Source organism: Colossoma macropomum, unplaced genomic scaffold (genome assembly GCF_904425465.1).
Source record: "Colossoma macropomum unplaced genomic scaffold, Colossoma_macropomum, whole genome shotgun sequence".
Lineage (NCBI taxonomy): Eukaryota > Metazoa > Chordata > Actinopteri > Characiformes > Serrasalmidae > Colossoma > Colossoma macropomum.
The window spans coordinates 18,427,838-18,448,577 of NW_023494791.1; the positions used below are offsets into that span (position 1 = coordinate 18,427,838).

At 37.8% G+C, this 20,740-nt stretch overlaps 1 protein-coding gene across 2 annotated transcripts in view; it reads right to left on the bottom strand.

Annotated features, from left to right (window-relative positions):
* The window catches only part of myofl (myoferlin like), a 39,061-nt gene that overhangs the window by 3,023 nt on the left and 15,298 nt on the right, over positions 1-20,740 (bottom strand). For both annotated transcript variants that reach the window (XM_036574235.1, XM_036574234.1), the window contains exons 21-49: positions 20,599-20,723; positions 19,475-19,584; positions 19,125-19,317; positions 18,467-18,622; positions 18,158-18,289; positions 15,431-15,594; positions 13,952-14,066; positions 13,438-13,540; positions 11,442-11,578; positions 10,692-10,856; positions 7,514-7,601; positions 7,001-7,078; positions 6,681-6,862; positions 6,296-6,454; positions 4,971-5,072; positions 4,662-4,823; positions 4,046-4,211; positions 3,847-3,920; positions 3,624-3,635; positions 3,417-3,515; positions 3,202-3,330; positions 2,629-2,784; positions 2,428-2,519; positions 2,157-2,327; positions 1,158-1,306; positions 881-1,020; positions 647-735; positions 458-553; positions 101-242 (exon numbers count right to left, since the gene is read on the bottom strand). In XM_036574235.1, coding sequence (XP_036430128.1) covers positions 101-242; positions 458-553; positions 647-735; positions 881-1,020; positions 1,158-1,306; positions 2,157-2,327; positions 2,428-2,519; positions 2,629-2,784; positions 3,202-3,330; positions 3,417-3,515; positions 3,624-3,635; positions 3,847-3,920; positions 4,046-4,211; positions 4,662-4,823; positions 4,971-5,072; positions 6,296-6,454; positions 6,681-6,862; positions 7,001-7,078; positions 7,514-7,601; positions 10,692-10,856; positions 11,442-11,578; positions 13,438-13,540; positions 13,952-14,066; positions 15,431-15,594; positions 18,158-18,289; positions 18,467-18,622; positions 19,125-19,317; positions 19,475-19,584; positions 20,599-20,723 — 3,686 coding nt within the window. The remainder of the gene's footprint in view (positions 1-100; positions 243-457; positions 554-646; positions 736-880; positions 1,021-1,157; positions 1,307-2,156; positions 2,328-2,427; positions 2,520-2,628; positions 2,785-3,201; positions 3,331-3,416; positions 3,516-3,623; positions 3,636-3,846; positions 3,921-4,045; positions 4,212-4,661; positions 4,824-4,970; positions 5,073-6,295; positions 6,455-6,680; positions 6,863-7,000; positions 7,079-7,513; positions 7,602-10,691; positions 10,857-11,441; positions 11,579-13,437; positions 13,541-13,951; positions 14,067-15,430; positions 15,595-18,157; positions 18,290-18,466; positions 18,623-19,124; positions 19,318-19,474; positions 19,585-20,598; positions 20,724-20,740) is intronic.

The window sequence follows — 20,740 nt, forward strand, 5'->3', positions numbered from 1 at the left end:
AAATATTTCTTCTACTTTATACTAAAATAATTTGATATTCTATTTATTTACCTTTTTCTCAATAGCTTCATTTTAGAGCATTTAAAAGAAATATACACACTTTTCTTGACACAAGGCACAACTGTTCTGCTGGTAGGTAGTCAAAGCCAAAGACAAATCTCCAGTTGAAATTTCCGTCTCCGTCAAGCGACCTGTAGTGGACATCTGTTTTCTGTTTGTCCTCTTCCATACCTGGCATCCACCTGTAGATTATGCATTTCATTTCAGCTTTGCAATAACAGTTCACTACTCTGCTTTAGTACACTTAAGCTACATGCACAAAATATAAAGTATATTCAAGCAAAATTTGCATGTATAATTTGCTATACTGTTGAATGACTGTTACCGTGGTACTTTGGTAGTATTCTATACCATTTGTAGCCTATTTATGTAAAACAGACATTATGTTGATCTTTACCCTTTCACATAGATATCGCTCATGCGTTCACCAGTAATGCTGGTTTCATCCAGGATGACATCAGAGGTGTTCCAAATAACAGCCCGTAGGAAATACCTTTAATATGTAAAGAAACATGAGAACTGACATATGAGACTATTACTAAGCCAAATAAGCAGTAAGAGGACCAGAGGACTTGTTTGTTCTTACTTCTTGGCTCTGCGAGGAGTGATGTCAACTGGAGGTCCCGGGATGCCAAGGCTTTTGGGAAATACATCCACCCACATCTGAATTCTTCCCTTAAAAGAGATAACCAACGCAAGTGAGACTGATATACACAAAAGATAAGTTAGACATGAGAAAGTACCCTAACTTTTTTGAACCTGCCCAGGCAGGAGCAGTTAGACAGGCTGGGACTGTGCAGTGCCGTGTCCGTGGACTTACCTGGGACAGTGTGGGCTGGTAGGAGCTGTGCAGGGTCCTGGTTTCCACATGCTCAGGCACCAGGCCCTGCTTCCGCAGAACATGCAGGCAGATACGCTCTTTGGCTGGACCCAGGTGCTGGTGCAGCACTTTGCTGGCCTCTAACAATGCAATGCCATACAGAAACAGCAACTATCAGTACCTCGCTAAGACATGCAAGTACTCATGTTGTGACAGAAGGTATCTGTTAAGTACTGAAACATCACACAAATTCTTAAAGTGGCACTTGCAGTTGTACCCAAGTCATGCAGGTTGTACTCTCGCCCTCCAAAGGAAAGCGAACTGCCATCATCTGCAATCCGGGGTGGAGGAAGTCCTCTCAGTCTGGCGAGGTTCTGCAGGATCTGAGATGGCTTAAGCTGGTCTCTCCACTGGTTAACTCCTGAGCTGCTCAAGGCATATTTTAGAGAGTTCAAACTGCGGTCCCATGGTAAAAACTAATTAAAACAACAATTAAGTATTCAGATCTTAGATATTTATAAGGATTACATTGTGATCTATTTAAACCCAAGGCATTAATTAAGGAAGTAATAAGCTAAATATACATAAAATCATCATTTATAGGGTACTTTCTAATGGGAGGCGGCTGTCCCAACCCTAAATTTCAAATTTCTGAAAATAATATGTATAATTTTTATTTTTTGAATGTTGTTTTTTGAAAATCTTTTGGAGCTCTTTTAAAGTGAAGTTGAAAAATTTATCATGAATTTAATTTAAAAAAAATGCTGTGCCTTGTTTACATGTCAATACTGAAACACAAAGAGTTTCAGTCCATAGATGGAGTCTTATTTTAGCCATACCCCTGCATTTTAGACCAGGAAGTAAGACTGCATGGCCTCATGGTGAGCAGTTTGATCCCACTGTTTTGAAGTAAATGTGTCCCAAAGTCTGAAAATCGGTGTGTGACCTTACGGACTGTCAATAGTGAAACACATATTTTCAGCCATTAAGTAAGCTTTTTTGTATTCTACTTAAAAGTGTTAAGATTTTATGTGCGTGCAACTGCTTGCTAGTCATGTACTGGCTGGTGATTTTCAGTTCTGCTCAAAATTAGCAAAAATTGTCGTTACTGAAACAGTCACTACCAAAACATATGATAAAGGATTTTAGCCCAAGTCAGTTAAAAGTCCAAATTGTGTTTTCACCTCTGACTTTTAAATCAATTCAGTAGAATGAACATATAACACATCTCTCTATATAAATGCAACATGGGCACGAGTCAATTAGAAACACTTACACACAATACATCTGTGGAAGACCGCAGTGCGAGCCAAATCGAGAAAGGAGTCGATTCTCAAGGTCAATAATCGTGTCCCCAACCTTCTCATCACGGCTAAGCAAATCAAAGTCATAGATGCTGATTTTCAGGTCCTTGTCTTGCGGCAGAAAGCAGGACATTTCAAACATTCTGCAAAACACAAAGGAGACATTACATCAGATGGCTTGCCTGTACGTTCCTTATTTCATAATTTTCACAAGCATTTCATGAGTATTCAACAACCTCTGACCTTCCAAACTCAGGGTTTAGTGTGTTCGGTCTGTAGTTATCTCTGTCATCAATGGTTTTCTTCCCCAGAGTTATCTTGATGTAAGGATCACACTAAAAAGAGCAAGAGTATAAACACAGGACACTGCCAACCAAACCAAAAGTTTTGTTTATCGTACAATGAACTTTCCGTGATCTACAGCTGTGGTTTCTGAATCCTTACCAAGCCGTTATTATCTTTAGGCTGTAGGTCAATACAGCGCACCACATAGATTCTAACCACACATTCCTGAGGTCCACTTTCAGGTAACTCTCTGAACTGCCGAGGAGGTGCTGGGACTTCAGGGTCATCTGATAAGGGGTATACTCGAAAAGAACCCTGTGAACACATTCAGAGTATTAAAGCCTAACTGTCTAAACATTTATCTTAGTGATCAGCTGCACTGGATTTGAAATGAAAATTTTATAGTTTGATGTCAAGCCCTGTTTGACTAAGACTCAAAGGCTAAATAAGTCTCTATGATCTACACTGCAAATGCTAGTAGGGAAAATGTATGGTGTAAAGCTGAAACTGACTGGACTGACTTTAGATGAATGACAGCGTCACTCTTACAACATCACCACTAGATGGCAGACTAACATCAACTACCACTATATGACATTTGCCCTACCAGTGCTTTTAACTACAGCAGCTCAGATTTCACTGAAAAATCCTTCACCTGGAACACAGCAAAGAGAGCTTTCTGAATAGCAGCCATTTTTAAATACTGACTGTAATCATTTAAACAATACTTGCCTTAAACTCCCCCACTACAGAGGGATCTTCTTCATCATCGTCAGTCTTTCCTCTGAACAGTTTGAAAGTATTACAGAAATCTGTCAGCCCATGGAAATCTGGCACTGCCTCAAGTTCATTCTGATAGACCTGAAAAACAGATGTGCTTGTTGTACAGATCAATCTGCTCTACAAAACGCATTTCAGGACGGTGAGAGAGGGCTAAGTGAACTTACTGATAAAGTGGCATAACCCTTCTGGAGATACGGGCCACACTTCTCATGCTCTCCAACAGAGGCGAAGAATTTACTCCACCAGTCCACAGCTTCATCCACCTAGGATTTAGAGAGAATCAAATATAGCGCTGTAAACCCACAACAGCTGACTTCTGTTTCAAGTTCTTATGTTTCAGATCTGATACAAAAACAGATGTAAAAACGTACCTTTTCAGCAGGCTGTAGAAATAAAGGCATGAGAGACAATCAATCAATCAGTCAATCAATCAGTCAATGAATAAATAAATAAATAAATAAATAAATACATCAATGACATTCAGCTACATTTACTCAGTTTTCAGTTTCTGAAACAGGATATGTCAGTGACTGTAATTAAATGCTTTCAGTCATGGTGGGTATTTGCCATTATTCAGAGAAAGACTATCTGCACCTGACTGTCTAGGACTGGTCTTCTGTCTTCTATGTCAATAATCACGTCTCCAGGGGCTGCTGCTATCATGGCCACTAAAAAAATGAAACACACAGGGAATACAAAACATTATAATGTGTTATAGTGTTGTTTACAAAAATATGACCACAAAATACTACAAAAATAAAATTACTGCAAATTATATCAGTGGATCTTTTACCTCTGGCAGTTCTGGACACTTCAGCAGTGTCCATGTAAGGATCACACCTGAACTCTTCCAAAGAGTCTATAGTGCTTTGGCCAACAATAGGTTTCCGGCCAAAGGGTCTGTGATCTATCACTTTCAGCACAATAGGTGGAGTGTACATCTCTTCTTTGGGGAGAAGCTACAAAGAGAAACATTTACATACACAATATGAGTAGAGTTCAGCGCACACAGATATTAAAGCCTGTAGGTTCACGAAACCAATTTTTGGTTAGGGTTAGTTTATGCGTGATCAATTACTTGATCTAATAAAAAATGTAAATATTTTCCACAAAGCAGATCCAGTGAAGCAAAGTCAACTAAGACCAATGTTAGGGAAACATGTTTTAAGTATCAACATTATTCTTAACCCCTTAAATTACAAGGGTCTGCATGCGGGCTTCCACTTCAATTCCCTACTACATATACATACAACTTTCAGAGTAGTCACAGAATCATTTATAGAGGTAGTAATACATGAATAGAGGTAGTAATAGGTGAATAATAAGTTTAAATACTAACTGAATTTATCGAACTGGGTTTATAAAAGTGCGTCTTTACTATTTGGGCTACATAAGTATATGGACCATACCACTTTAAGGAACAGAACTGATCCAGGGAAATTTGGGTTTTTCTTGATGTTTTTGATGACAGCAGTTTGAACAGTGTGCCCCCCACATTCCACAATGAGACTGGGTGAGGATACAGCAGCCATCTGATAGGTCTTCATGTTCCTCAAACCCCAGGCCAGGATCTATGAAGTCCATGCATAAACACATACACACACACACACACACACAAGCTCAGGGAAAGGTGTGGTGTAGGCAATTACTTCCTTCTTCCCTGCTGCGTCTTCCTAACACAGAGAAAATAATGTGGATGACGTGCTTGACTGTGTTACCTCAATCGCAGTAAGCTGCACCACAGGCCTGATCCCCTGAGGCACCATGTACAGCTTCTCAGCTCTTCTGGGTGGAACCAGGGGCATTGCAGACTCATTTGTCTGGACACAGAGGAAAAGAGGAAAACAGTTCATTTGAGGTTCACAACATCAGAACTAAACTGCTAACAGCAAAAAGGACCAGTGCGTAATGCAGCACTGTTATAAAATTTGTAGTTATTAAATGAGTTTCTCAAATGGATGAGAAAAGAGTCCCAAAAGTGGCTGGCACAAATACCATTCTCTGTGCACAGGGAAAAATATCAAGGAAAAACAAATGGGGATGCATTTTCAGAGTTTTAAAACTGAAGATGTACTTACATATGGCTGAGTTACATAAAGAACATGAATATGAATGTCTCAACTTTCTACAGAAAACTCTGATCAGTTCCATGTACTACAAAAAACCTAGAAACAAATTTTACATATGCTATTTTATACTATTTGCTCCTTTTCTGTGGACTTGTCAAGGTATTTATGGCCCCACTGGGCACCAGCTAGAGCACCAACTTTCTCCAGCAGGTGACAGTTTTTACCATATTGCTTGGGGCTTATATTAGTCTTAGGCAGTCATGAGAACTGTTTAAAATTATTTAAAAAACACTACATAACATTACAATACATACAAATACACATAAATACAGTAAAGAGTAACAAGAATTTCTTGTTAGAAGAAACAGCACAGTTAGAAAAACACAAGACTGGTTCCTGAAATCGAATATTATAATAATATTTAATTCTAATATTCTTTTGAACAAATAAACACTTTCTGCTCAGATAAACAGTTTTACATTGGGGCTGAGTAATATAAATAAAAATTATCACAATAATATCACAATAAGCTTACAATAGAGTATATCACGAATATCATGAGTACTTAAAGAACACTGACCAACTGCATGTTAAATTACAAAGAGAACATAACTATGTTATGTTTAAGGAGATTTAGTGCAGAGCAATATGTAAAACATCAAATTAACATCATCTGTGCATAATGTTTCTGTTGGTATTTTTTAAAATGCGACACTACTGGCTCTTTTTTACCTGTTCCAGCACATCAGATGTCATATATTGTTACATATTGTGTACTGTGAAAATTTATCATGATATTGTTTTTTTTCTTAAGGGCCGAAGATCTTTGCAAAGAAGAGTACATATAGACTGTAAATCTATACAATTCTTAGCCTAAGCTTCAGTCCAGGCCTTCTTAAGGGTGACCACTAAATCCTGCAAAAATGACAAGGTCCCTGCAGATGAAGGTCAGTGATCCAATGATATTAACATACTTTATCTTTCAGCAGTAGCTCGGCTGCCACCAGCATTTCCCCAGCACTTCGGCCCTTCATAGTGACAGGGAACCAGAGCAACTTTGGGGTCACCTGTAAGCTAGGATTTAGCTTTACCACCGGGGGACAAATGCACCTTCCCATGGCCTCATCCTTCCCCTGCAACACAGAACTACATCAACACAACACAGCAGATTTCCTCCACTTTTAGAGTGTATCATCTTATAGAAACGTACTATTATATTCTGAATACTAATTGTTTTTAGCAATACTTCTCTGATGAGTCATTAAAACTACAGCTGAGTTAGTGTGAGCACCCATAGAGTAGTCACTGAAAGCTGAAGTCAGTATTATCATAAAGACTCTGGTTAAGTAGATTTCATACCACTTGGTCACTGTCGAAAAGCTCCAGGACCACACTGGGTGGATTGTGAGCAATTGTCTGAGGGTCTCCATAGATTTCAATGTCATTAAAGAGGAGTGTCTGGTCCCATGTAGGGTTGAGGGTGGCCTTAATGATCTCTGTGGTCTTGCTCACATGGAGAAAAGACACATGGCAGTAGGGATCTGTAGGAAAACCAAATGCAAATGACCAAACAACTACAGTGCTAAGCACATACACTACCACTGCAGGAAAAGCAGAGGTAAATTTTGCAATTTATTTGAAAGTTTCATAACTATTCCTTTCTGTGGAAGATTTCTCACCCGAAAAGCTGTCTTTGTCCATAGGAAGAAGGTTTCTGCCTTGATAGACATACACTCGGAGATGATACATGAATGACCCTGAAAAAAACATTTAAACAGTATGACGATGTAAATAGTGTACAAATTCTGCATAAAATTAAATAGTAACAAGTAAACCGATGTAATATTTTCTTGGATTTTCTGATGTTTGAATCATTCCTTTCCTAGATGAAAACTTAATGGTAGTGTCTTAAAATGTTTTCTTAAATCTCAGCAGGAACAACTTTGTTGTTGTAAAACACTTGTAGGCTGCACTCTTGAGTTTTGCTATAGGAATGTCAATTATTTCACTTTTAATCAGCGCCATTCAGAGCCTGAACTGGCATTTCTAAAGGATATTTAATCTAGCTTGTTTCCAGGAGTCCAGACTTCCTCAGAGGAAAGGGAGTGGTACGTGGGAGCAGGAGCAAATCAGCAGCAGGGATCTGTTACACAGGGCTTTAATTAGGTGCCATGAATCAACGCTATACTCACTGTTGAAGCTGCAGGAAACTGTGGGTGTGTTGGCACCAAAAAGCTTGGCTGCATCTTTCTTGCTGGTTTTCTCATCAATGTCTACCCCCTAAAAACCAAATATAAACAGAACGACTACGTTAAATGCAGCCATTCATTGCTGTTATAAGAAAGCTTCGTTTTTTTTAGTTTTTCGTTTTTATTTCTTACACCGTTTGAAAACACTTACTGAGCTTTTCTAAGTGTTTTTGTTTTCACATTAGTAACATTGACAAATGTCACAATTTTTGTTCTATTTTAATGTTTCTGAGATACCCAGAAGAATAAGCGGCTTAGAAAATGTGTGTGTGCATACGAGATTCTTGAGGTTTTCTTAGGACAGTGATTGTTTAATGACCTCTGAAATTCCCCACTCTGTGATCTATGAGGTTATTAGCAGTTATGTTGAAGAAAATCCAGAGCAGCTTTTGACTAACTCCACAAACTTCACAGGACTAGCCCAGTGTATTTCACCATGACTATCTACCACACCTATCCCTGTTGCTTTTCTATCATCACAACCCGGTACAACACTGCAAACAGAGCTATGGAGGGGCCAAATATACATAACTTAGTCACAGTTCCCATAAACAGGAACTCACTTTCAGCTGCAAAACTGACAGAAATCAACATGGCTCTTTTTTAATATAAGGGTGTTAACAAACACATCCTTTTGCAATGACCTCATTAATGATCATAATATGGACTGTCTTTTTCCTGCTGAGACCTGGCTGGGCACAGATGCACCCGCCAGATTGGCTAAGGTCTGTCCACCACAGCTACACCTTTTCCTATTCATCCAGAGAGGGAAAAAGGGTGAAGGGACAGCAGTAATCTACAGAGAGACACTGAAAGGCTGGGATGTGGCACATTACAAGCCTTTGAATATAACACTGTTTTTTAAAATCCTCAGCCTCGTTTCTTTGCAGTTACAGTATATAGTGATTTTAACATATATGTTGATAATGTAGCAGATACCAGAGCCAACGAGTTTAGAATTGTTGCAATGTATGGCTCTTAAACAGCATGGTAACGTACCGATGCACAAACAAGGACAGGCCTTGGATTTAATTATAGCATATGGTCTTCACAATAATATCTTCGGTCACTGATCTGGCTCCGCCTAACCACCACTGTGTGTGTTTTGATCATCCCGTGCCAAGTAGGCTACCACAGGACGTACTGTCAAAAAATTCTACATTACCCCTGATGTAGCTAAAACTCTCACATCACATTTTGCAACCTACAAAATAATGTCTTACTGTCATCCTGCAAAGACTTAGTTAATGATTTCAACCATAAAAAAAGCAGTGCTTGATGCATTGTTCCAATTAAAACCAGGAAAATAACTACAAAAACAGCTCCCCCATGGAAAATGATCAAACCCTGGAACTAAAAAGAGACTGCAAAATTGCTGAGCACAGATAGTGAAAAACAAAAGTAGTAATCCATCACAATACACTCATTGAAGAAGTTAAAATCACAGCAAAGCAATTCAAACATCACAGCAAGCATATTTCTCAAACCTGATGAACGCCAACATTCACAACCACAGACAGATTTTTAGTACAATAGATTGGTAAACCCCACAACTAAATACAATATTGAACTTCCAGGCTCTTAATGTGAAAAGTCAGCCAGCTACTTCATGGAGAAAATAATAAACATTAGATTTAGTATCTGACAGCAGAACAACCAGGCCGTATTTTTACCTATATCCTGTGCACAGAGTTATGTGAAGTGGGAATGTTTTGGCGTGGTTGATGCTGAAACTCTAAGGAAAACAGTAACAGAACTGAAGCCCCCCATGTGTCCCCTTGACCCAATTCCAACCTCCCTTTTTTAAAAACTATTTTTAATTCTGTATCAGAAGACATCCATGCCATTGTAAATCAGTCCTTACAGCTTGGTGTCTTCTCCACTGATTTTAAAACTGCTTTAGTAAAACCTCTTTTAAGGAAAAGGAACCCGTATGTTTTATCATCCAGCATGTTTATACCAATTTCATATATAGTTCACCTCATATCTTTGCAGAAGAACATTTTTTTTTGCATCTATGGATGACCACTTCTCCAAACACTTTGAGGTTACCTGGGGTACCACAAGGATCACTTTTAGGACCGTTACTTTCAATTTGTACATGCTTCCCCTGGGCAGTGTCATCAGAGGTAGCTACTTCCAGTGGATGTGAGAGGAAGTGAAAATATTGATATTTTTAAATGTAAACTAAAAGCTCATTTATTTAGTCTGGCTTTCATGCAGTGCTTTGTAATTTTATCATTCTTATATTTACACTTATTTTATTTATCATCATTATTACTTATTTTGTTTTCAACATTTTACTATTGATCAGTTTTATTTATTTCAATTAATTTTACTTTATTAACCTTTTACTGTTTTCAATTTATTTATTGCAATATTTCATAATTTCATTTCTGTTATTTCTATTGCTTATATTATCTTTTAGTATTTTTTTTTATTATCTTAACTCCCCATCTTTATTGTTGTCTTATTCAACTCAATGTGTATTAGTCTCTAAATCTATTTTAACATCTAACATTTTGTCAATCATTTGTAAAGCACTTTGAACTACAATTAGATTTTTTTGAAAGGTGCTATATGAATACATTTTGACTGACTGTTTGATGGATTGATTGAAAGAGAGGGCACTGTTAATCATGTGGTTTGACAAGGATCCAAAGAAACTGCTGATTAGTTATCAGAAAAAAAAAAAACTCTAGATAGTCTCTTAAATGGGCCATATCCTACATTTTTTCTTGAATTTTTATTTTTTCCCCTAAGGATTACGTATGATGTTGTGGGATCACGTATGATGTTGTACATTTATCCACCAAAAATTGATTTAATTTGTTTTTTACGTGACCATTTTCCAACCTCTATTTATCCCTCAGAATTAAACAGGCTGGATTTGTTACTAATATATGTATATAGCCTCCGATTGGCTGCCCTGCATTGTGTCTCACAGTCAGTTTTTTCTCAGTGTGAATGGGTGGGGCTAAACTACTGTAGGTTGAACAGATGGATATATAAAAATGTGTTGGTTTGGACATCACAAACAACAGTTTATTTAAAATTCTTCTTCATAGGGACCACTTAAAATGAAATATTATTATTTTAACAGAATTGACAGTGTTCTCACCAACGCTCCCTCCAGTTTGAAGATGGCCGAAGCGCCCACGCTGTCAGCCGGGGCCATCTTCCTCCTCCAGCGTCTGCGCCGGAATGTATCTGAGGAACGCTCCTTTCTGTGGAACTTCCAGCCAATCAGAGAGGAATATTCCCAGCCATCACCTGCTTCTTTCTTCTGTTGAGACATGACAGTAATAAAATTTATTTATTTATTTATTTATTAACTTCTCTTTATATGTAAAAAAAAAATCACAAGTCATTAAGATGACTAAAAGGAAGAAAAGTACACCAGGTTATTTGCTCTATTATGTTTGAGTCATGCTGCAATAGCAGCAGCTGAAGAGACAGGGCAAATTACACCATTATATCAATATATTGCGCCCATGCATTTAGTAAATTGCTACTACCTGTAACAACCATATGAAGCTAAAAACAGGTTCTTGAGACAGTGCAGTCCTGTTGTTATGGCTGCTCAGACATGATGTTTACTTGCATACTTCTATTACTATTCTAACACTACCACCCTGTCCATTTTCATCATAAGGTGTAGGATTTTGGGAAATGCTGTGAGCCTCCAGAATTCACGCAATGTTTGTTGTTGTATGTAGTTACCTTGACACTGCTGGTGATTTAAGTCTACCATGAAACATGAACATCAGCTGAACCACAGCCATGGGGGAAATGTCTGACACTATGACAGTGAATCACAGACTAGGTTAGATCATCATTTCTGAACAATGGCTTCATTATAGGTCCTCACCTCTACAGTGGGGGTGTTTGCTGTCTTCTTACGGAGCCGTACCAGTCTCTTCCTGCGGTGGACATGGTACATTTTTTCTGCTGCTACCCAGGACCTAGGCTTATCATCTGGAGGAATAGTGATGCCATACTCCCAACCTGAAGAACCGAAACATCACATAGTTCATCATCTTTCTTACACACGTTCTCTCTAAACCCTTTAATGCTAAGACAAAATATATATATATATATATATATATATATATATATATATATATATTGCCAGTCCATCCAATAATAAAGGCAGTGTAGTGTTTCTTTATACAGAGACAAAACTCAGTAGCAAACAGTAATCTCCAATTCCACATGCTGATACATTTTGCTCTAGCTAACATGCACATGCATGTGTCTGAACTACCCTGGTGGTAGGGCTGAATGATTAATCATTTTATATCGAAATCTTGATTTAGAAGAGTGCAATTTTCATATCACAAGAGATGTGATTTTAATTATATTGCCTTAACAATTTTTAAGTGGAGAAATTTAACCTAAGCATGCACAGTTCATGAACTGCCAGTCTGGCACACCATTTGATGTTGAAAGTCCAAAAAAAATAGTCTGGAGCTTGAACACTTAAATCTAAAGAGACCTAAATTGCCTACTTATTATTGATGTAATAGACTATTGTATTTTATGTACAAAGATGTTGAATGGGTGTATGTGTATATGTGCATGTCTGTCTGTTGTCAGTTTTTTTTTTGTGGGTTGTCTTGTCTAAACTTATTTGTCTGTCTCTTGTACTATATATTTGTTGTTAATAAAAAAAAAGAGACCTAAATCATAGCTGGTATCTCAATTTGGTATTTGGTATCTCAATTTTGAGCTTTTCTTTTCTTTTTTATTTTTCAACAGAACACCAGCTGCTCTTTATATTGTGTGAAGATTTCATAATCCATGAACCAATAGAAATCGTCCAAAATTACTCAGAATAAAATCTTGTTACATTAATTTCCATTTAAAGTAAAGAATGTTTTTTCCCTCTTCTTCTAATTCCTTGCCATTTAGCAGATACAAGGGTCTCCTAACAACGTAACATACACATATGTTTTATAGCACGTTCACTCTTAGCAGAAAAGTCAATAGCAGAAAAAGGGAATAGCAGAACCCTTTCTGGTGCTTTGAAGAACCACATACAACAGGTATACAGAAGAACCATTTAACCATGCAAAGATCCATTCATGCATTTAAATGTTTTTTTTTAAAGTATTCACGGTTCTATATACAACCACTGCCCTTAATGAAAAACCCCTAAAGAACTATTTTTAAGTACAATAGATAAATAATAATAATTATATAGTAAATGCAAGGAGCAATATAACTGCAATTAAACATTATCCTCAAATGGTTAAGCCCTGCCTAGCAGAAGATTTGAACAAGATAAATGGACAGTTTCAAAGTCTCTAAAAATATTGCCTGTGAGATGTTAGGTAAGACAGAATTAAGCACTATACTAAGTGTTCAAAGTTTTATAGTATATAATAGAAGCACACAGGCATCTAACCATCAAAAAATCATTTGTTATTATACCAAATTGGTGTGATAGCACTGTTTGAGTTGAAATCGTTTTACCACAGGAGTTATGTAATGTAATTTATAAGAAATTTCACAAGCCATTTGTTTGCAGGGTAAAGTATAAATATAATTTTCCCAACTTACCACAGCCAACAACACAGCACCTGGTCTATTAGGAGGTTTTGTTTTAACATTACTGTCAGGTCTATTCAAAAAGGACTACTTTTACAGGTTCAGTCAATTACTGAGGATCATTCACTCTGAAATGACTATTTGTAAAGGCTTACAGATGTTGCAGAAAAAAACAAAAAACATACAACAGTAAAATCATGGCTCTTGTCAGTAATGACCTATACTACATTACCTCCTCACATAAAACTAATTCATCTCGAACAGTGCTTATTAGAGTGATATGGTGATGTTTTTCAGCTACCACATTTACAAACCTTTCTCATCCACAGCTCTGTTGCTGTCAAAGCTCCACTCGTCTTCCCACTTCCACCCTGGAGGACACTCGATCTCCTCTGGACTCTGGGCCTTCTCTCCATTCTGCACAGCACAAACATCATCATTCCACACATTTACAAACTGCATAACACACTGCTTTTCACCATCCTTAACCAGCAGCTGTGCTCTGTTTAATTGGTTCACTCATTGTTCAGAAAGCAAGCTCAAGTTACAGCACCCGCCTCTGTTAAACTGTCACTGACAAGTACCAGGAAGAGAACATTTAGAGAAGCAGTGTGTCTAGACTGGAGTCTTCTGGTGGGCAATTCTAGGGCTGCTGTTATTCAGATAACAGCATGATGACTAAGTACTCTAACACATTAAGAAGAAGAAACACAGTTTGGTATGAAAGGTTTTTCAGTGCTGTTGCTTTGAACTGTAATGACAGTGAGTTCAGTGAAAGCCTATCAGAGGTCTTTTCCTGCATGGTGCTGGCAGGCCTCTCTTCCTCACCACGTCAGTGTAGGGCTCAGCCGCAGGCTTCCACTCTCCACCAGGGAAACGGCTTTCGTTCTGGAACACCTCATCCGTGAACTCTGTGTGCCCTGCATCGGCCTCTGTCAGCAGACTGATCCAAAGGCAAATACACATACAGACACAGAATTGTTTGGGGTCATATATAAATCCCATTTGTATTATATGTTTTGTTATTGTCATAACAAAATCTTTTATCTTCTAAAATACTAACTATTTGAGAAGCAAAAAAAAACACTCTCTCTTTTAATATACTATGGTATAATATAATTTTTGAAACATATAAAACATATTATGCTGATGTTATTGTATTCAATAATAACTTAAATATACCGTATTTATCTATTAACTGCAATTAATTTATAGCTTATATGCCTTTTCAAATACAAGGCTTTCTATATAATTATTTAATTATGCATTATCATCCATAGCTCTGTTCATCATTCTGGACACATCTAAAAGTTCTTTCTAGATGAATTTTTCTACAAATTATTTGTAACCTGTGAAGTTTCAAAGTAGTAGCATCTTAACAGAATCATTTTGTACATATATCTGCAACAAAGCTGGTTTTACATTGTTGAAAAGTGTGATGTTCCAAACTTTTTGAATGATAGTGTCTGTTCATATACAGAAGTTGTATTCCAGATGATAAATAAATAATGGTCTTAGTAATTTTTGACCATTTCTACTGGTCCATTCACCATATTGGCCCATCTAATCTTTTCATTTATTTATTTATTTTTTTTAGATTTTGATACAACAACGAGATATGTACACTACAGTAGCACCGGAAAATACTTGGACATTTACACCTTACTTAAAAATGTATTAAGTTCTTCGCAATAGGAAACAAAAAGGCAAATCAAGTGACATTTATTTTGTTGGATCTGCAATTAAAGTTTAGTCCTGTTTTTCTCTGGTTTTCCTACAAAGTCAGGACATTTATTCATGAAAATGAAAACACACCTACACACACAAAACATGGCATGAAACACACAAAAAAAAGTCACATTCTTTTGCACTCTCTCTCAAACACATACACACCCATTTCAAAGCCATGCATGACTGATGGCTTTAACGGTGTATAGCTGAGAGAGGGCAGCGTGGGGTCAGAGCAGAACATTCAGAGTGTGTTTATGATCTGAGTTGACTGTATAAACACAGCAGCCAGAGAGAGAGAGACTGGCTGACTGAATGTGTATGAACCTGAGGCCAACTGCATATTTAAGCCAACAGCCTCCATTTCCTCTGATTGTGAGCTGGGTACGGTGAACAACGTCTCGGGGAGATCTACCAAGCCAGCTGAACCCAGACACTCTCATTTACAGGATGTTTCTAACTGCTGAGTCATTTTTCAAATATCACAAACTTTCTCAAACACTTGCACAATGCACAATACCCTCTCACGTGTCCACATTTTTGTGTTTCACAGTTAGTTAGATGTTTCGCACATCTCACCATCTCTCGGGATCGATGAACCATTCCCCTTCCCACTCCCAGCCGCGTGGTGGCAGGAAGCATTCCTGCTTCAGCTTTATCTTCCCAGTCACATCAGAGAATTTATGGCGACCCACAAGGCCTGTGGTGCCCCACTTTCCAAACACCTGAGCCTGGTTCTCATACTGTAAGGGAGCAAACACAGAGAAAACACATGCAACACTTTATTTATATGGTCTACTATAGATGCTTCCTAAATGCTAGACCTTATCTTTAACCCTCTAAGTTCCCCAATGGCTTATACAACAAAAAATTCTTCCCCTTTTTCTTTACTGTCAAAAGTGTGGATTCTAAACGTTCATTCATTAGCATATTTGTGTTTGTAAGTAGAGAAAACAATGATATGTAAAAATGACATGTATAAGGAGTGCTCTCTCTAGTCAGTTGCAGTTGTATTCAATTTAATTTAATTCAAACTAGGTTTAAGTTCTGTTTTTCAATGTTTTCCAATCCTATGTTATTTCTATTGTTTACCTGCACTTTTTCAAGGTTTGGTCGGGGAGGGACCTTTAGTCAGGAACAGCTCTAGTGTGTGCATGTGACCCTGTTTTGTGGAATCATCTTTTGCAATGCTTTTGTTATTTTTTGACATCGAAACCAACCGAAAAAATTCTCAACCCTCACTGTAAAACATGATTCGATGTTATAACTTTAAAAAATAAGTTTCCTGAAATCTTAAGTTAACTTCAAATAATAAGTTAAAACAATTTAAACAGAGTGCTGTAACATTCTGTTAACTTCCTATTAGAACTTCAATACTCACTTTTTAAATTTAAATCATTTAATTGTTTTTAGTTTATTATTTAACAACATTTGCTTTGCTTTTTATACATTGTTCTTATATATTATTGTTCCCAAAATACTTTAAATTTGTGAATAAACCCCTAGTTTACATTGTGGTGTGTAGTTTACAACATTTTATTCTGTGTTGTGTAAGTTATTGTTGAATTATTAATATGAAAAGAGATTAAAAACTTTTACACTTTAATGTATTTCAGCCAAAAATTGGTTCTTCTAACCTGAGTCAAATCTGGTGTCTTAAGTTTGCTAACAAACTGGGAGCTTATAATCCACCAATTACCATGGTGCTAACTGCATGCCTAAGTCATCACACATTTGTCTCAAACTGTGTGGATTTTCTTTTAAGTAAAGCGTTCTTTCAGAAGGTGGTTGGCAAGTCTCAGATTGTTATCATTTGAGCAGTTTCCTTGTAGACTTCTGTAGGTAAATAGAATGTAAATAAGGTTAACTACATGAGTCAGTATGTTGTTACTTTTATACAACAGCTAGTCCTGACCTTACAATCTGATTGAAAAAGCATTTTAACAGTGCTGATATTTGTGATAACAGCACAGCTTTTTCACACCAAAACTGTTTCACTCCACTGATGTGTTACCAAGTAATGACAAGCTTTATGCACACAAACCTTTTGACGAGAAATTGATAAAATGGACTTAAAGGATGACTTAAAGATAACGTATGACCTGCAGACCATTTGGCCAGACTCTGAATAAGAGTGTGAAATTCAGGTTAATTTGGCAACAACTGAAAAGGCTGAGCTGAACTTGATATATCTACAGTTCCACGGCTCTATCTGTACCACTAAAGGTGAGCCTATAGAATCAGCAGTTATTTTGGACTGTGCACAGGGCTCAACAGGCTAGGGAACTGTTACCACTGCATAGCAACAATTCATTTGTTGTGGAAGTACTTTTTGGCGGAAGGTATTGTCAGTATTAAAGCATATTCAATATGAAATTCAGGGCTTCTTTGATTTACTCTGTTTCTTTATTTTGTAAAAACTGTTGTACAAAAGCAGTAGGACACTCAAGGTTGTGTGTTATCACAAATAACATCACAGCCGCTATGTTATTAGCGATAACACATTCCCTTGTGTTGTATTGCTTAAATGTACAGTAATTGTAACAGTACAGTAACACCTGTTTTACCTGCATTGCACTGAAAGTGGTCCAAAACACATATTTAATATTTTGCCTTATGAATGTCTTTGTTTTTTGTTAATATACGCTCATTCCAAATTTGATGCTTGCAATATGTTCCACGTTTCTGGACACTGTTGACATATGACTTTCACTGTGCATAGTAGAGTCTTAATTTTTATTTGTGAATGCAGCAATGGATGGTGTTTATTAAAAATGGTTTGTCAAAGTATTCCTGAGCCCATGTGGTGATTTCCATCACAGAAGTGGTGCCCCTGAAGAGGTCAAAGTTCATGCATATTCATTTGTGGTTCGCAACCCTTCAGCTGGTGAACGTTATTTTTAAACTGCTGGATTTTTGCAGATGCACTTTTTGCAAGGTGGTGAGTCTAACCCATCCTTGCTCATTAAGGATGAGGTCTTTTCTGGATGTTCCTTTTATATCAAAGTGTGATTGTATCATTTGCTTTTTTGAACATTTTACAATGTTTGTCCTAATCCTAACCCTAATACTGGTCCTTATCCTAACTCTAGCCCTAGTCATAATCCTAACCTTAATCCTAAAGTTGTGGACAATAAAGTGAGTTTCACCACATTGTTTGATAACAGTTAGATGAGATATAGGGAACCATCAAAATCAAGTGCGAATAAAACACAGTACTACACAATCCATACAATGCACAGCATCTGCTTGATAACTGTATCTAAAAGTGTACTGATTAAGTTTAGTAATACAGTAAGGCATTACCATTTCAGCATAGACACTGAATGTTCCCTCTGCAAAGGTGTTGAATTTCTTCTCATGAGCTGACAGGCCCAGCCAAACGTTCAAACGCAGCTGAACAGGAATCTTCACCCCTTTGTTTTTGTCCATTGGGTACTGGAGAGAACATGCCAGAGTATTATGCGGGCACAGGCTTGCAAAGGTGTAATCTCCACTGAGATTCATGTTGGTGTGAAGCAACACAGACAATGTATAACAGTAATGTTTCCTTAACACATTGTGTACAGTGAAGTGAAATGTGCTGCTGAGCTGTACTAATGCAATGCACTTTACCTGCATAAAAACAGTCTGTGTCTTGCCGCAGTATTTTCCAGTAGCCTGATCATTGTGGGTTGAGAAGAGCACCTGATTGGCTGGAATGCGGGCATAGGCCATACGCTTCTCTCCTCTCAGCATCCAAATGATGATGTCAGGCATGCTGTTCTGAGGCTGTATCAGGAGAGAAATACCTCAATATAAACTTCATATTTACAGTTCTTTGGGTGATATTCAAAGGGTTGAGATGTAGTGGAATACAAGTGCAAGACATTACAAGAAATTAAGTATTTGTATTGAGTTCAAGATACAATGGCATTACTCTGGACTTCTGCAGCAACTGACTTTTGAGTAGCATTGTTACATTACCTACATGTCATTAATTGAAAATCACACAGCTACTCACTTTGCAGTCAAATCTGTAAGATTTTATCAGTATATCGAGAATTGTTTGCTTAGTTAATGAGATGGCAGTGGGATTATGGGAGCAACAGGAGACCGAGGAAAACTGAAATTTAACAGTTAAAATCAAACATTATTTGAAAGATTTCCCCAAACCTTTTGACAAGCAGGCTATACTGTACGCTTTGTGTTTTTTGCAGACAACTTATCAAATAAGATAAATTAATAATTATTTTAAATAACAGAACAACATGTAAAATATAAAGGCAGTAACCTCCTCTGCAATTTGCTGTAGGCGCTCTAGCCACTCCTCTATGTCAGTAAGGGTGGCTTTAACATCAGTGGCCTCCTCCCTCATGCGGCGGGCTGCTTCTCTGATGCTGACGATGGCTCTGTCTCGTAACTTCTTTATCTGAATATCCAGTGCTGTCAGGTTGGCCTTTCCCTCCAGATCTGGTAACTGGAAACTAACAAACACAGTGCCAAAGTTTGTAGTAAATGAATGAGGCCAGTGGAAGGAGCAAGAAAATTACACAGTTGCCTCTGGGGTTTAAGACATACAACAACGCTATACCAATAGTCACACAGTGATTAAGCACATTCTGCTGTTGGTGTTTGTTTTACCCGCTGAGGTCTTCGATAAGCTGGTTAATTAGTTTCAGCCAGATTTCAGCTAAACGCGTCTCAGGAACTTTCGCGAATATAGCCGTCTTCAATGATGTGACGTTGGCTTTCTAGTAAAGACAAGAAAAACATTTAGTGTAGGGCCGTATGATATGGACAAATTTCCATATTAAGATTACTCCAACAGTCCACTTCATTAAGGACACAACGTTGTGCCTACACTCATTGTCCAATTTATCACTTACTATGTAGATGCACTTTGTAGTTCTACGCTTACATCCTGCAGTCTGTCTATTATTCTGTATACTTTGTTATCCCATCCCATTTTCAACAATGGTCAGGACCCCCACAGGACCATCACAGAGCAGGTATTATTTGAGTGATGGATCATTCTTACCACTGTAGTGACGCTGACGTGGTGTGGCATGTTAGTGTGTGTTGCACTGGTAGGAGTGGATCAGATACAGCAGTACTGTTGCAATTTTTAATTACCTCAGTGTCACCGCTGGACTGAGAATAGTCCACCAACCAAAAAACATCTAGCCAACAGCGTCCTGTGAGCAGCATGCTGTAATCACTGGTGCAGGACTAGAGGATGACCAACACAAATTGTGCAGTAACAGATCAGCTATTGTCTCTGACTTTACACCCACAAGGTGGACCGACAAAGTATGTCCAACAAAGCAGACAGTGCATGGACACAGTGTTTAAAAACCCCGGCAGCATTGCTGAGTCTGGTCCGTTTGTATCAGCGCAACACACACTAACACACCATCACCACGTCAGTGTCACTGCAGTGCTGAGAATGATCCACCACCCAAATAATACCTGCTCTGCGGTGGTCCTGTGTGGGGATTGTGTGAATACCTTGATTAATCCAAACACTCACAGAAGCCCACCTGGAAGGTCTCAGGTTTGTTAGGATGTTCACAGCACACATAAAAACATTTAATGATTGGTTAGAGAGCTCATCTACATATCGCAGCTTTCTGCGATAAGTAAACAAAGGCCAATGTAACAATATATTCCAAACAATTTATTGTGTAGTCCTAGATTTGTGCATCACAAGATACATTATGTGACATACACTACATAGTACACAAAGTGGAACAGAGAAAACATACCAGCCTATCAGCAATGAAAAGAACAATGTTCACTGCATCCAGACGATGACTTATGTCCTCCCAGAAGGAAGTGAGGATAACAACTGGCTTTGTGTTGGCCCAGGGCAAATAATAGTAATTATTTCCTGTGACAAAACACAGA